General features: G+C 61.5%; 1 protein-coding gene across 3 annotated transcripts in view; it reads right to left on the bottom strand.

The window, feature by feature from the left end:
- The window catches only part of OTOF (otoferlin), a 92,925-nt gene that overhangs the window by 6,185 nt on the left and 72,398 nt on the right, over window positions 1-14,342 (bottom strand). For 2 of the 3 annotated variants that reach the window (XM_043604352.1, XM_043604350.1), the window contains exons 17-40: window positions 14,073-14,253; window positions 13,834-13,954; window positions 13,146-13,246; window positions 12,935-13,025; window positions 12,674-12,790; window positions 12,174-12,326; window positions 11,616-11,805; window positions 11,411-11,535; window positions 10,931-11,065; window positions 10,067-10,228; window positions 9,767-9,886; window positions 9,145-9,306; window positions 8,880-9,042; window positions 8,244-8,374; window positions 6,676-6,705; window positions 6,147-6,278; window positions 4,063-4,129; window positions 3,067-3,203; window positions 2,805-2,939; window positions 2,353-2,490; window positions 1,890-2,017; window positions 1,621-1,791; window positions 835-995; window positions 19-161 (exon numbers count right to left, since the gene is read on the bottom strand). In XM_043604352.1, coding sequence (XP_043460287.1) covers window positions 19-161; window positions 835-995; window positions 1,621-1,791; window positions 1,890-2,017; window positions 2,353-2,490; window positions 2,805-2,939; window positions 3,067-3,203; window positions 4,063-4,129; window positions 6,147-6,278; window positions 6,676-6,705; window positions 8,244-8,374; window positions 8,880-9,042; window positions 9,145-9,306; window positions 9,767-9,886; window positions 10,067-10,228; window positions 10,931-11,065; window positions 11,411-11,535; window positions 11,616-11,805; window positions 12,174-12,326; window positions 12,674-12,790; window positions 12,935-13,025; window positions 13,146-13,246; window positions 13,834-13,954; window positions 14,073-14,253 — 3,194 coding nt within the window. The remainder of the gene's footprint in view (window positions 1-18; window positions 162-834; window positions 996-1,620; window positions 1,792-1,889; window positions 2,018-2,352; window positions 2,491-2,804; window positions 2,940-3,066; window positions 3,204-4,062; window positions 4,130-6,146; window positions 6,279-6,675; window positions 6,706-8,243; window positions 8,375-8,879; window positions 9,043-9,144; window positions 9,307-9,766; window positions 9,887-10,066; window positions 10,229-10,930; window positions 11,066-11,410; window positions 11,536-11,615; window positions 11,806-12,173; window positions 12,327-12,673; window positions 12,791-12,934; window positions 13,026-13,145; window positions 13,247-13,833; window positions 13,955-14,072; window positions 14,254-14,342) is intronic. The other variant, XM_043604351.1, reaches the window with a different exon arrangement.

Below are 14,342 nucleotides of genomic sequence, written 5' to 3'. Positions count from 1 at the left end.
AGGCCTGGCGAGCGTCACCTGCTCGATGCCTGGCTTGTCAGGGTTGAGCAGGGGCCGGGTTTCCACGTGTTCGGGCACCAGGCGGCAGCCCACGCGGGGGATGTCCTCCCAGTGCCTCAGGGCAGATAGAGCCACATGCTCTTCCGTAGGCTTCCTCTGACCTGTGGGTGCCGGTGGGTCAGCGGCACATAGGGCCTCAGCACAGCAAGGGACCTGTGCTGGGGCTAGACTCAGGGGCACAGAGCGGCCCCTGAGCCATCACTCATCCATTCTGTCTCCTTTTACTGTTGGGGAAACTGAGGCACGGGGGCAGCGTGGCTTGCCCGAGTTCTCAGCTGCCCCATGGGGCCCAGCGGGACCTGTGCTCTTGGGTTTCCCCTGCCTGGGGGATCTGACCAGAGAATCCTGCTGGGCTGTGAGGGCAGGGAGGGGAGGAATCCACTTCCTGTCTCAGCACCCTGCAGGGCTGCAGCATGAGTTCCGCAGCACGCGTCTCCTGTTCTCTGGAAGTGCCACGTGACAAAGGAGTGGGGAGAGTCAGCTGGGACCCGGGCCCACACCCTCACTCTGCCCCCGAAGGGCCACGTGACTTTGGGCAAATCACTGTAGAATGGGAAGAACCTCCCTACCCCACAGGAATTCTGGGAGGGAGAGAGAAGGCAACAAGTGTGCAGGCACTTGTGCCGGAGGGCAGAGGCTGGGCAGAGGGGAGCAGGGCGCTAGGCTGATGGGCAGAGGGTCTAAGGACGCCCCAGTCTAGGCCTTGAAGTCCTGCCGCAGGAAGCGTGGGTCCCTCTTGGCCTCTGACACCCCCTGTGTCCAGCGCGTTGTTACCATTCTCGTCCTCGATCTCGGAGGGCCCAGTGAAGACACGGTTGGACACCTTCACTCTCCCGGGGGGTCCAAAGTGGGGGCCGTCCACTTTGCCCTCCTTGCAGAGGCGGGTCAGAATCTGGCTGGGCTTCATGGGGTCCCGCCAGATATTGTAGCCATGTCTGTGGGAGGGGGCATACAGGTTTCGTGGGGCTCAGGGTGGGGCTGGGGCCCATCCCCCGGTGGCAGCTGGTTCCTGCCAGTTCTCTTAAGTTGACTGCTGCCCCATGTCAGCAAGCAGGCCCTGCCCGAGACACTAGGGCTGCTCGAGGCTGATCCCTCTTACCCCAGGCTCCAGCCTCACGTGTCCCGTGTCCTGAGGATGAGCTTTCAGCCTCCCTCAACACAGCCCAATCCATTCCCCAACTGTGCCCTCTCCTCTGGAGCTTCAGAGACTCCCACGAGGACACTGGTAACCAGAGAGTTTGGGGACGTGTCGAGAGTCACACAGCCTGTCAGTGGCAGAGACCGGCTGGATCCCCAGTGGCCTCTGCCTGGCCTCTTCCCAGCCCTGGGGTTCTCTCCTTGCCTGGCCTCCCCCGTCCTAGAAGCCGCCCCCCGCCCCCGGCTCTCTCCTTGTGTTAGAATCTGTGGTCTGCTCGGTCTGTACGAATGGACGCCTGGACTGGGACCGAAACTGTAATATATCCACCTTCCCAGACCACGATCTCTGAGTCTTGGGTTTCGGAGTCAAGATGCGGCAGGTTCGCCCGCCCCACCCCTGCCCCTGCCCCCCACCCCACGCACATGGAGTAGGTCTGGGCGATGCCACAGGTGGCCCGGTGTTTGCTGTAGAAGCGGTTCTCCAGGTCAATCTTGGTTTCCCCGATGAGGTCATCGGTGCCTACCAGATCCCAGTCGTACACGGCCACTGTCAGCATGGATTCCATGGGGAAGGAGGCCTCGATGTCAAAGGACCTGGCAGGGTGGGGGTTAGAAGGACTGAGGGTGTCTGGCCGGGGAAGCCGGGTGGGGCCAGAGGGGGCGGTGGCCCGTGGGCCGCCAGGAGGCCTTACTTCCCAAAGACAGGGTTGAGCTGCTTGGAGATGTAGTTCTCCTTGTCTCGGATGTCAGTTTTGCCCAGCCGGATGGCAATGTAGGGGTCGGCTTTGCCGTTAATGTCTGCGGGGTGCAGGTCCGTGGCCTGGGGTGGGGGAGGGGTGCTCCTGAGCAGGCTCCCCACACACCCTCTTCGCCTTCCAGTGCCCTCACCCCTCTCTGATGGTCCCGTGATAGCAAAGGGCGGGAGCACTGGACCCGAGAAAGGAGAGTTGCTGTGTCACCTGGGGCAAAAGTCGTCACCCATCTCAGGTCTTGGCTTCCTCCTCTAGAGAAGGTGGGAACTAGGCCAGGTGACCTCTGTGGTGCCTCCCAGTTGGGGCTGTGACACTTTACACTGACACTTTAGAGCGCTGCTTTAGCGCCTCCTGGGCAGGAGGACTGGGAGACCGGGGGGAGGGGATTCGAGGGGAGTCTTACCCTGACCACATAGACTCGGACCAGCACATTGATGGGGTCGTTGCTGGGGATGCCCTGGAACATGCCGTAGGTGGGGTCGTAGCCGGCTTCCCGGGACACGTCCTCTGGGAGTGGCACTTTATACACGCAGAGGGAGCCCTGGGGCAAGGCAGGGGCTCAGGCGAGGGTAGCGTTCCAAACGGTCCACGGTACAGAGGGATGGCATCCTGTGCTCAGGGTTGATGGATCTGAGGGGGGTCCAGGGGCTCAGGAGGGAGTGGCCAGGGCAACGTTGGGGGTGGGGCACTCAGGGCAGATGCTCTTTTTTAAGCAGCATAGAAATATTTTCATGTTTACGAATCAGGGCAGCTGACAGTTCCACTTGACTGTCGGCCCTGGGCTCGGGGTGGGGAGAAGAGCTGGCGGGCGAGGGGTACGATGCTCAGGGCCTGGGCGCACACTCCTTGCCTCACCTTGAACCGGCCCACGATGCGCTCCTCCTCCGTGGAACCGTCCTCGTCATCCCCCGTCTTGCCCCGCAGCAGATTGAAAGTGTGCAGCCAGTCCTCAAAGTTGTCAAACTCAGACTCCAGCTCCTTGGGGTACACCTGAGCCAGGCCAGGCCATCAGGGGGACACGGCACGACCACTGCGCCCCGTCTTGTCCCATCTGCCCCCCCCCCCCCGCCCCAGGCAGGACCCCACACCCCTGGTGGGTCTGCGCCCAGACCCTCACCTTAAGCTCATCAATCTTGGGTTTCTTCTTCTCTGGGGCCTCAGTCCCCTGGCCAGTGCCGGGGCTCTGGGTTCTCTTTTTCTTCTCCTCCTTCGCCGCCTTTGCCTTCTCCTTGCCCTTCATCGGCCCCTTTAGGCCTGGCCAGAACCAGAAAAGGAGGCCCTGGTCAGTTTGGGGCAGAAACGATGAAGCAGGAAGTTCTGGGTTAGAGACCCAGATCGGCTGCTAATTGACTTTGCTGATGTAACTCCTCTGGGCCCTGTGTACCCATCGGTAAGATGCAGACAGTACTCCCTGGCATGGCTGCCTCCCACGGGTGGGTGCAGGGCACCCATAAAGCCACACTGGGACTGTGTACAAAGACCACTGCCATGCCCTCCGGCAGAGCAGAGCAGGGAAGGAGCGTGGGTCTTGAGTCGGGAGGCCTGAGCCACACAGCACTTTTCTCTCTGGCCTCAATCTGCTCGTCTGTCATATCCAGAGGGCTATTCTACACCAGCATTTCCCAAACCGCACTCAGTGGAACAGCCGCTGTGGATGTTCTTGGAATGTGTTAGAAGAGAGTGCCTATTGTGGTCAAAGAAGCTGGGGAAATATTTTATATTCTATCTTCCTTTTAGAGACTTATAATAACATTTGCATATTAAAGGCACTGGAAAGTCCTGTGCCAAGAGACCTGTTTAATCCATTTGACCAAAGAATCCTCTTCTCCCTCTGGAATACCCATTAATAGCGTTCCATGGAAAAGGCCTGGAAAACGCTGAAGCTCTGTTGTTCTGTGGCTGTAAATGTCTCTCACCATGGTGGCTGAACCGGTCACTCTAGATTAGAGCCCACGCCTGCCCCCTGTGCCCAGGGATGGCTGGTGATAGCTGCCCTTGGCTGCTAGAGCGGCGCAGGGCCCTGGGCTGGGAAAGACAAACAGCTGGGGTGGTGGGTCGAGGAGCCAGCCCTCCAGGGCAGCAGGGAGGCAGAGACCCAGGGTCCCGGGCTCACCCTCCGTGTTCTCCACCTCTTCCTTCTCCTCCAAGTCAATGCCGGAGGCCTCTTGCTGTCGAAGTTGCTGCCAAAAGATGAGATGAAGAGGAGAGAAGGTCGGCTTCCTGGGGAGGGGTCTTTCAACCCCATCCTGTGGTCTCAGACCAGTCTTAAATGCTTAGAAACTTTTGGGGGTGCTTGGGTGGCTCAGTTGATTGGGTCTTGGCCTTTCGGTTTTGGCTCAGGTCATGATCTTGCGGTTTGTGAGTTCTAGCCCCACATTGGGCTCTGCACTGACAGCACGGAGCCTGCTTGGGATTTCTCTCTCCTTCTCACTCTGCCCCTCCCCGGCCTGCACTCTCTCTCTCTCTCTCTCTCCCTTTCTCTCTCTCTTAAAAAATAAACAAATAAAAATAATTAAAAAAAAGAAACAGACGCTTTTTCCTATTGGGGTTCAAACCCATCATGCACTCTGTGTAAGTGGGTTAAAAAAGTTTATGATATTGTGTACAGTATGACCAACTGTGGTCAGGAGTTTATGATTCTTTAAATTGTGCACCATTTAAAAATAAAATGCCCTTTAATGTTGATTCTTAGTGGTATTCTTTTTTTTTTTAATAGAAAAAGTATAGTAGAAAAGCATAACTGAATACGAAAAAATGGGCTCTCTGTTCTACCCAGTTCACTGCACCTGCTGGGAACTAAATCCCCGGGTTTCAACCAAGGCGCCACCTGGTGGCAACCTATGCAAATTACAGGATTAGACACCAGGAGTCAACAGGCAGCCCCTTGGAGCTCGAGCCTGGCCAGCTTGAATCCAGGAGATGATGGTGGGAGAAGATACTAGTAGGCCACCCCCAATTATCTGCCTTCCTGAGTTTTAGAAGTTTTTCTGGACACACAAGCATGTAGGTAAAGATTACATTTCCCAGCCTCCCTAGCAGCTAAGTGTGGCTACAGGGACTAGATTTAGGCCAACATGAGTGGAAGTGATATGTGCAACCTCTAGGTTGGGGCTTTAAGAGGAAAGGGCTATGCTTCCTTCTCTTCTCTTTCCCCTTTCATGGGCACTGGTGTTCGGACGTGAGGGTGAGTCATCTCCAACCACGCAGATGCCAGTAACAAGTGGCAGGGTCTTCGTGCCTGACACCATTATGTCACCATACCAGCCTAATTCCACTCTCCGAGACATTATGTGAGACAGAAAGAAGCTTCTGTCTTGTTCACACCAATCTAACTTGCTACAGCAGCTTAGCCTGCTAAGTAATGTGCATCGGGAACCTTGCACACAGCCTGGGCCACAGAAAGGGTCTGGGGAGAGAGGATGACTGGATCAGCTCAGGTCCTACTGAGGAAGCACAATCATGGGCACACGTCCCTCCTGGTCGGTCAGTAAGTCGGGGAGTGCCCTGAGCTAGGGAGTGCCCTGAGCCAGGGAGAGGGACACGTGAGGAAGAAGAGAAATGCACTTTCTGGAACTTGCAGTCCGTGTCAGCAGACAGAAGCTGAACGTGCACAGTCGGGGAAGAATATTTCACAGCCACAGTGACTGAGATGTGCAGAATGAAGCATTGTGAGGAGGTGCAGGAACTACTAAGAAACCATTGCTCCCTTTCGGCCTCGGCATACATGTTTCTCTTCTTCCTCAAAGGTCACCTTCCCCGGGAAGCCTTCTCTGACTCCCCCAGGCATTGCTCTGGCTTTGTCGTCACACTGTAGTGTAGCAGCTTCCGTGTCCATTTGCCCAGTAGACCGAGGGCTCCTTAGGGCAGGTATGGACTTATCTTTGGCTCCCACAGTACCTAGGAAGGTGTCTGACTCATCATACATACTCAAGAGATGTTTGTGGAGTGAGTGAGTGAAGACAAGAGGAAACCTGGCCAGGGAAGGTAGACTGGACTGCCATTTTGGAAGAGGTGGGGCCTGAGCTAGAACTTGAAGGATGTGAAACAAGTGTGCTCCAAGCTCATGTTGATGGAGTCGGGGAACTGGCCCTGGTGGGGATGGGAAAGAAGCTGGATTGGAGGGGCCGATGTGGAGTTTGGGTCACCTCCCCTAGCCCCATTCCTCCTTGGCTCCCCAGCCCGGGCCTGAGGCCTCACCTCCTTCATGGTATCGATGGAGGCAAAGTACTTGGACCACCAGTCCAGCATGCTCTCATCGGGCTCCTCCTCCTCTGGCTCTTCTGAGCTGCCCTTTTTCTTCTTTTTCTTCTTCTCTTTCTCCTCGTCAGCCTGGAGGGGTGGCCAGGTCCAGAGTCCCGCATACATCCCTGCTCCCTGGCCGTTCCCAGGGCCCTAGACCATCCAGGGGTCCCCCATCCATTCTGACCATCTGCTTCTGGGAAGCCTTAGACTCCGTGAGGCTTCTTGGGGCCACCAATGTCAAAGGGTCAAGGGCCATGTTTTGTGGAGGAGGATGCCATGGCCCAGAGAGGCTCATGACCTGTCAACGTGAGGGGCTTTGCTGCCTGAGAAGTTCTCTCCTTCTGCCTCTTCGGAAGGGTGTGCTGGCCCCGAGCATCCAGGGGCTGGGGAGTGGCTCAGTCCCTGATGTCAGGCCCCTTGGCCTGATACCCTATGTCACTGCAGGGTCCTCTCTCCCCAAAGCCCCCGATGGGCCCGCACTCACCACATCCACCTTGATGACGGCATCAGAAGTCTGCAGAGGGGAACCAAGGAGACAGGGGCAGAATTAGCTACCAAGGGCGTGAAGCGGCAGGCGGTGTCCATCCAGGAGAGGAGAAGAGCGGGAGCTGAGAGGGACCTCGTGCAGGGCCATTCACCACGAGCCCCTGTGCTCTCTGTGGACCTTGCCCTGACAGGAGCACACTGCCTGGTGAACCTGAAAAAGGTCTGCTTGGCAGATGTCTCCTCAGACTTTCAAGGACGGTGGCTCTCAACCCCGGCTACACGTCAGGATCGCTGGCGGGGGGGGGGGGGGCTTTACAAACCATCAGTGCCACGTTGCCACTGAGTCCAAATGTGGGGGCTGGGCACCTGCACAGTTGTAAACCCCCCAGATGGTTTCAGTGGGCATTGAGGGTTGGGCAGGGAGCCTGACCCACATGTGCTGGGAGTTCGGTAACGGTGGCTGGACAGGGTCAACTTCAACCCTACTCTCCCCCCTTACCAGGGCAAGGGCTTTAAAAATTTAGCGGAGGCACACACAAATGAGTAGCTGAAGAGGGCCCTAGTGAAAACGCCCCAGCAGAGCCCAGGGCCTGGGGAAAGGTGACGAAGCTTGGGCCTGTGCTGTCCTCTGTCTTGTTCACTGATGGTCTGAAATGACAGGGCCCACCCCCAGCCCCAGGAGGAGCCCCCGGGGAGGGAGCCAAGGGGGCATGGGATCTCTAGGCCCAGCCCCCCAGCAGCGGGCTTTCCCGGCAGTGCTGTGGGCCAGGCCCTGGCCCGTACCTGTTCCCCCTTCCTGAGAACCATGCCCAGTGCTAACTCAGCCAGCCGGCGGGGACTCTGTGTGGTTAAGTAAGGACTGTGGGCCAAGGGAAGGTCATTTCAGACCAAGCTCAGACCTCAGAAGCTAGGAGGAGCCCCAGGCTGTGTGGAGCACGTGAGGTCAGGAATGGGATGGAGATAATGTGGTAGGGAAGAAGCCCACATCCAGCCCCTTGGTGCTGTCTGGACTCAGGATGGCCTGGTTCAGGCCGGCCTCCTCCCCACCCTCCCCTGCAGGTGCCATCTCTGCATCTAAACCCCAGAGGCCAGGTCCCCCTCTGGCAGATAAACGTCCCCTAGTCCCAAGACCAAGAGGAAGAAGGAGCTGCCACCTGGAAATCCTTCCCCAGCCCAGGCCTAGGCAGGGCTGCTCTTTAAAGGCTGGGATGGAAACCCAGGGACCTTCTGGAAAGAACGCTGGTGTTCACACAAGGAGCCTAGTGTCTACGTGGTGTGGCTTGTTGGAGTAAAAATAATTACAGGCTATCACCTCAAACGGTCACTGCTCCCTCTGTCTCTCGTACGTGCACACCACTCGCTCGTGCACGTGTGCACGTTCACATGCACACTCAGGCATGCACACGCAGGACCGACAGCCTTACATTCCAGGACAGTGTTTGGATGGACCGCTTGCACACGTAGCCAGGGTGGGCCCTCGACCGTGACATGCCAAAGGAGGCGGCCCCGCTCGCGAGAAGTGTCACACATTCCCAGCAGGCGCAGGACTGACCCCACGCGCCTTACCGCGTCCAGCTTCACCATGGTCTCCAGCTTCCGGACAGGCACCTCTGGCTCCATGTTCACCACGACCTCCCCTGGGGGGTGAGAGGAGGGACCGCCATCGCACAGCACACGGCGACCCCGAGGGAGCCTGCCTGGACAGAGAGATGGACAGACAGGCAGACGGACAGAAAGGAGCAGGAGTAACAGTGAGAGTCGGAAGTGGCTGGAAGGACCAGAGGCCTAAAGCTGATTCTGGAACTTTCTGAGGCAAGAGGGAGGGACAGAGCAGTTGGGCATACGGAGAGGCAGAAAGGGAGCCAGAGAGAAGGCTGAGCTGCAGTGAAACAGGGGAGGTTGGGCTGGGAGGGAGGCTGGAAAGGAGGCTTGGGTCTCCTCCAAGAGTCGGTGGAGGAAGCCTCCTGCCCCCGGGGCCCTCTAAGGGTGTGTCTGGCTCCAGCCCTTTCTGGCTCTAGAGCGAGGGGCGGCCAAAGGTAGCCTTGGCCCCCAGGATGGGGCCTCCCCTGGCCTCCCCCACACCCACTTGGGGATGCCCCCTGTGGAGCCAGCTGGCGGCTTGGCTTCGAGGCCTGGACTGCGGGCAGGAGCCCCTCCCATGGGCCGATGCAGCCGGGCCCGGGCTTCGGGGTGTGGCCGTACCCGTGGTGTTCCAGTTGGGCGCCGAGCGGTCTGGGGGCCTGTAGATGAAGCGCCTCAGAGAGCTGACGGCGTGGGAACCCACCAGGGTGTAGCGGCCGAAGGCCCGGCAGTCCACCACTCGGATGTTCAGGGGCGGGTGCAGCAGCTCGTTCTCCGGGAGGTCCTGGAGGGTGTGGGCCGAGGGCAGCCCGGGCTCAAGGGGGGCCCCGAGGAGCCGGGCCGCCCCCAGCCACACCAGCCGCACCCCGCCCCGCCCGGCACCCACCACTTCAAACCACTTGACGAGGGTGTTAAAGTTGGGGTTCTTCTTGTAATTGTGGATCAGGGACGACTGCACCCCCTTCCCGGCACACTCGATGTCTACCCGCGGCCGGTCCACCTGGGCCAGGTTGACCCGCTTCAGGTCCCGCAGGCCCCAGAAGAGCACCTGGGCCGGGGGGGAGAGGAGAGCCCCCTCAGCGGGGCCGTTTGAGGGGGGGCTGGGTCCCCTGAGAAGGAACTGGGCCGTGGGTGGGCAGCAAGACTGGAGGGGCAGGGCCCCGAGAGCTGATGAGAGGCAGGTGTCCCTAAGGCGCTTCGGGGCGAGGGTGGGTGTGGGGGCGAGGACAGGAGGGCTGGGGAAGGTCCCGGAACGAGGCAGTGTAACTCAGTGCAGGCTGGGCAGCCACTGGATGGGGGGGGAGGGGAGAGCTTGGCTCTGTGCTGGCTCTGGGTGTGACCTTGGACAAGTCACTTTCCCTGCTAGGCCCTCAGTCTCCCGGGTGCCAACCACGTAATGTGTGCACAAGAGCCCTGCCGGAAAGAGAGTGAAGGGGGCAAGGAAGCCAGGACACGGCAGGGCCTGTCCAGGGCAGGGACAGGAGGACCCCGACGGAGCCCTCACTCACCTCGATTCGGTATTTGCTGAGCACGGGCCGGATGCCGACGGGCACAGGCATGATGGGACCTCGGTCCATGTCCCCCGGGCCGTTGATGGGTGGCAGGTCTGCCTTCCCTGCAGGCCCAATCTGGGGAATGGGAGTCACAGTATCACACTCTCCTTCCCCGTGAGTTCTCTGTCAGGTGAAATGGCCGATGCCCCGGGCCCCTGATGCCCCGGGCCACCACCAGCTTCGGTCAAGCCGGCCTCGCGGCGGGACGGGGAGGATAGCCGCCCCCGGCCCTGGCCCCCCTCCCCGCGGCCCCACCTGCAGCAGCTCGAAGGCAGCCAGCAGGTCCCCGGCAGTGGCGTTGCCGCGGTAGATCTGGTAGTACTCGAGCTGGGGTGGGAAGCGGGGTGGACAGTACGCCTCGTCCGCCATCTTCACCAGGGGCTTGGCGAAGGTCCGGCCCATGAAGTCGGCTTTGCCCTGACGGGACAAATCACCGAGGTGGCCTCCCAGGTCTCGAGTTGACCGCGCACGTTCGCGCCTGGGATCCCTGTCAGTCCTCGCCGTAGCCCCGGCAGCTGAGGGGCGGGTGCGATCACCCCATTTTACAGATGGGGACGCCAGGCCTTAGGGCCCACTGCAGACTCGGCCAAGGCCACGCTGGCAGCGAATGGCAGACTCGGGCCTGGCAGTGAGATCGTCCTACGTCTAGTTCAGGGCTCTCGGGGTATCCCAGCAGCTGGAGCGGTGGCTCCCCGGCTCTGCAGGGGTCGCCTCAATCCTTGCTTGCCCACTCCAGAGCGCCCATGGAGAGCCGTGGGGCCGTTGCTGACTGCAGTAGGTGTGGGCAGGGGGCTGAGGGGCCCAGGGATGTGGGCAGGCTGGCGGTAGCAGGCCTTGCTGGCAGATGTCCTGGTGATTCTGGGCCTGAGCTGGGCCGGTCTGTGGCAGGAGGTAGGGACACCCTGGCCCAGCTCCTCCCTGAGATCCCGGCGGCCCACGGCATCGGGAAGGGGTTGGCCGGCAGTGACAGGGCAGGAGACACGTGGCTGCTGACCCGCCCCCACCCCAGCTTCCCGACAAGCACCCTGGTGCTGGGTGCAGACAGCCGGAGGTGGCTGTCGAGGTAGGTGCAACGCAGGGACGAAGGCGTAGGTCCCTGGTTCCGGAGCCCACCCGTACCATGGTGTCCTGGTCGTAGATTTCGATGACAATGATGGGGGGGTCATCCCGCAACTCATGGGCTTCGCCATATAGCTCCAGGTTGTCGAACACCAGCATCTGGTCCCAGGTGGGGCACAGGGTCTCATTCAGCACCTGCGGCACCGGGCAGTGGGGCGGTGGGTAATGGGCGGTGGGGGGAGGTGCAGGCAGATACATGAGCACGAGTCGCCCCCAGTCGCCGCAGCTTCCAGAGACTCCAGGGAAAGGGGTGTCATGTTGGTCCCAGGGCCCCTCCCAACCCCCTTGTCTTTCCTTTCCTCTGTGGTGGATGCAACCACAATTAAAGCCTTTACGAGTGTGGTGGGGGCCTGCAGACATCTGCGAGGCTGTCCTCCAGGGATCTGGGGTGCTGGCTGATCTGTTCTTCCAGGTCCCACACACTCACAGGCTCCCCAGTCCTCCAGAGCAGAGCCACTCCCTCCTGCCCCGGGCCCTCACCTCCGTGCACTGACTCTGGTTGATGAAGAAGACGCGGGCGAAGGGGTCCGAGAGGCCGCTGCTGTCGGCAGCGAAGAGGCTGCGAGCCTGGTACATGTGGGCCCGGAGCTGGAACGCCTGCTTCTCTGTGGGGTAGAGCAGGCTGAGGCTCCCGGAGCCGGGGCTGGGAGCCAGGGGCGGCCCAGGCCCAGGGGCCGTCACTCACTGGTGTAGACCAGGCTGATGGGCGGGAAGGCGTGCAGGCCCAGGCCCTGGGCTGCCTTGACCTCCTCGAAGCCGCAGGGCAGGCCGCACAGGAAGTCCTTGCGCTGCTTGCTCAGGCCCAGCCACAGGTAGAGCTCCAGCTTGGCCTGCACCGTCCAGCCCACGGAGCCGAAGCCCCGCTTGCCCGGCAGCTGGGGGTGGGCGTGGGGTCAGCTGCCCAGCCCCGTGGGGTGAGGGAGGGGCGGGGGGCCTGGCAGAGGCCTTGGTCAGAGCTGCCCCTGCCCCTCCAAAGCCGTCCCACGGGACGGGAGGGGGGGCGGGGGAGGGGGGCTGGGGTGGGAAGAGTGCGGGGCGGGGGGCGGGCCAGGCGCTGCCCCCTCCCCCTCTTGCTGTTCTCTCCAGCTCTTCTCTGAGCACCTGCTACTTGAGGGCTCAGGCCTGCCAGCCCCAGGGCTGGGGGCCCACTCCCTCCAAGGGGAGGCTGATCCCTTGAAGGAAGCCAGATGCAAACCCTGGCCCTTAGCCCCGCCCCCCCCAAGCCTCGCTCCCCTTCTGGCACCTTGAGGAAGAGCGTCTTGACCTTGGCGCAGTCCTTGCCCAGCTCCTCCTCAACGATGGAGAAGAGCAGGTCCTTGGAGGGCACCCTGGCGTAGGCGGTGCGCTTGTTGTTGTTCATCATCCAGATGAAGACGTCGGGGATGCTGTGCTGAGGCTGGGGTCAGGGGCGACGGGGGCCGCTAAGGGAGGGGTCCTGCCACGGAGCCTGACTGACCCTCAGCACCTCTGCCGCAGAGGGCCAGGCCTGGGTCTGCAGAGCAGAGGGGACCCGGATGCCGGGTCCTCCTTCCCCTCCCACGGGTGGAGTGGAGAGAACACACGACAGGGCGACAGGACGAAGGGCTCGTTCACCACCCCCGTCCCCTGAGGGCTGTCAGAGAAGGAGGGGCCTCCTCGGTGGTCCTGCCCAGCCTCTTCCTGCGCAGCAACCCCTTCTCCGCTCTAGTCACTCCGGTTTAGGGGACGGGCACCCCCCTCTCCGCGCGCTGACGGGGGCCACACCTCGTCTGCCAGGAAGCGCAGTTTCTGCAGGAAATTCTGGCACAGCCTCAGCTTGTCCCGCACCGTGTGCCGCTTCACCTGTGCCCGCAAGGTCTTGGCCTGCTGCCCCATACTCTCCTGTGTGTGTGGGGGGGGTGCTATGAGTGGGGCTCAGGCCATGCTGCACAGTGGACGGGGCTGGCCCCGGTGGCCGTGACCTCGGAGACAGATGTCCCCCCACCACCTCCGGCACCCTCCCCCCCAGCCCCGGTGTGTCCTCACCAGCTCCCGCATGCAGGACTTGAGGCGCTCCCTGTCCAGCCTGGTGCGGGACGAGTGGCCCTGGTCCTTGTCAGCGAGGGAGAGGAAGCGGCTGGGGGACAAGGGGGGCAGGGCTCAGTGGAGCCCACGGGCCAGCAGGGGGCCTGCAGATACCTCCTTCCTTGCCCAGCGCCCCCCTTCCAGCCCCTCGCTCCCCACCCTCCCGTCTCACTAGCAGCCACAGCTGAGCTCCTCCAGGACACCCCGCAGGCGACGCTCCGGATAGGACTTCTCTGTCTTTATCATCTCCTGCACGTCGTTCAGGCCTTCTTCCTGTGGCCACGGAGTGAGGGTGTATGCTGAGCCCCAGCCCCCCAACCTCAGCCTCCCCAGACGTCTCCCCCCATGCATAAGGGGACCGCGGGGCCAGCGACTTGGGACCTCTCACTAGCGCCATGCTCCCCCGCCCCCTTCCCCAGGGTCCTGCCACTTTACGGAAACCACCAATTCCCCAGGTTCTGTTTCTTCCAGAAGGAAGAAGCCCCCTCTGGGCTGTGGGGCTGTGGTCCCGGTGGACTTGCTGGGACTGGGCAGAACTCAGGGCTAGATGGGGGGTGGGAGGGCAGTGCAGGCCACAGACAGAGGGAGTGGCCAGCGGCCCCCAGGGGACACCAGGACCAGATGGGCCAGGACTCCCGGACTCCACTCCAGGTAGCCCTTGGGCCCTCTGCCCACTCCCGGGACATGGGAGCAGGGACAGGAACAGAGGTCCTGCTGGGGCTATTCCTGCGATCCCCACCCCCTGTCCCCCACCCTCCCCATGGCAAGCTGCTGGGCAGGCTGCCTTGTGTGTTGCAGGGGAGGCTCCCAAGCTGGGCAAGGCCCTCCGAAGCACCCCGCGCCCCCAGCCTGGCCCTGACCAGCTTGTCCGCGATGTGGTCCATGATGTTGGCGTTGTAGAGGCGGCGACGCTGGTCGGGCCACCAGCTCTTGATGTAGATGCAGGGCTTGCGCTCCAGGTAGGGCAGATGGAAGTAGTTCCTGGGTGGGAGGAGGTGGGGGGTTGAGGACTGGGGCCCCCGGAGGTGGGAGGGCCAGGCCGTGAGAGTCGGGAGGCGGCAGGCAGGGCCTCTCGGGACCTTCCATGCACTTGGCTCACCTGTCGGTGATCTGGGGCCGCATGGGCGGAGTCGAGGACACCGAGGCCAGGTCCCCACCCTCACCGGCATCTTCATCACTGGAGTTCTGGATCAGATCTACTTCCTCCTCATCCCCAGGCTCCTTCCGGGGCCTAGGCCGCTGGGGCCGCGACAGGCCATCAACTTCATTCCCATAGTTGCCTGGAGGCAGAAAGCGGCGGGTGAGGGCCTAGAGTCCTTTCCCCCCAGGCTCCTGCCAGCTGATCCACTGCTTCGGGTTTGTGGGAGCG

Source organism: Prionailurus bengalensis, chromosome A3, assembly GCF_016509475.1.
Source record: "Prionailurus bengalensis isolate Pbe53 chromosome A3, Fcat_Pben_1.1_paternal_pri, whole genome shotgun sequence".
In the NCBI taxonomy this organism is placed as follows: Eukaryota; Metazoa; Chordata; class Mammalia; order Carnivora; family Felidae; genus Prionailurus; species Prionailurus bengalensis.
This window is presented reverse-complemented; position numbering and strand designations above follow the sequence as displayed.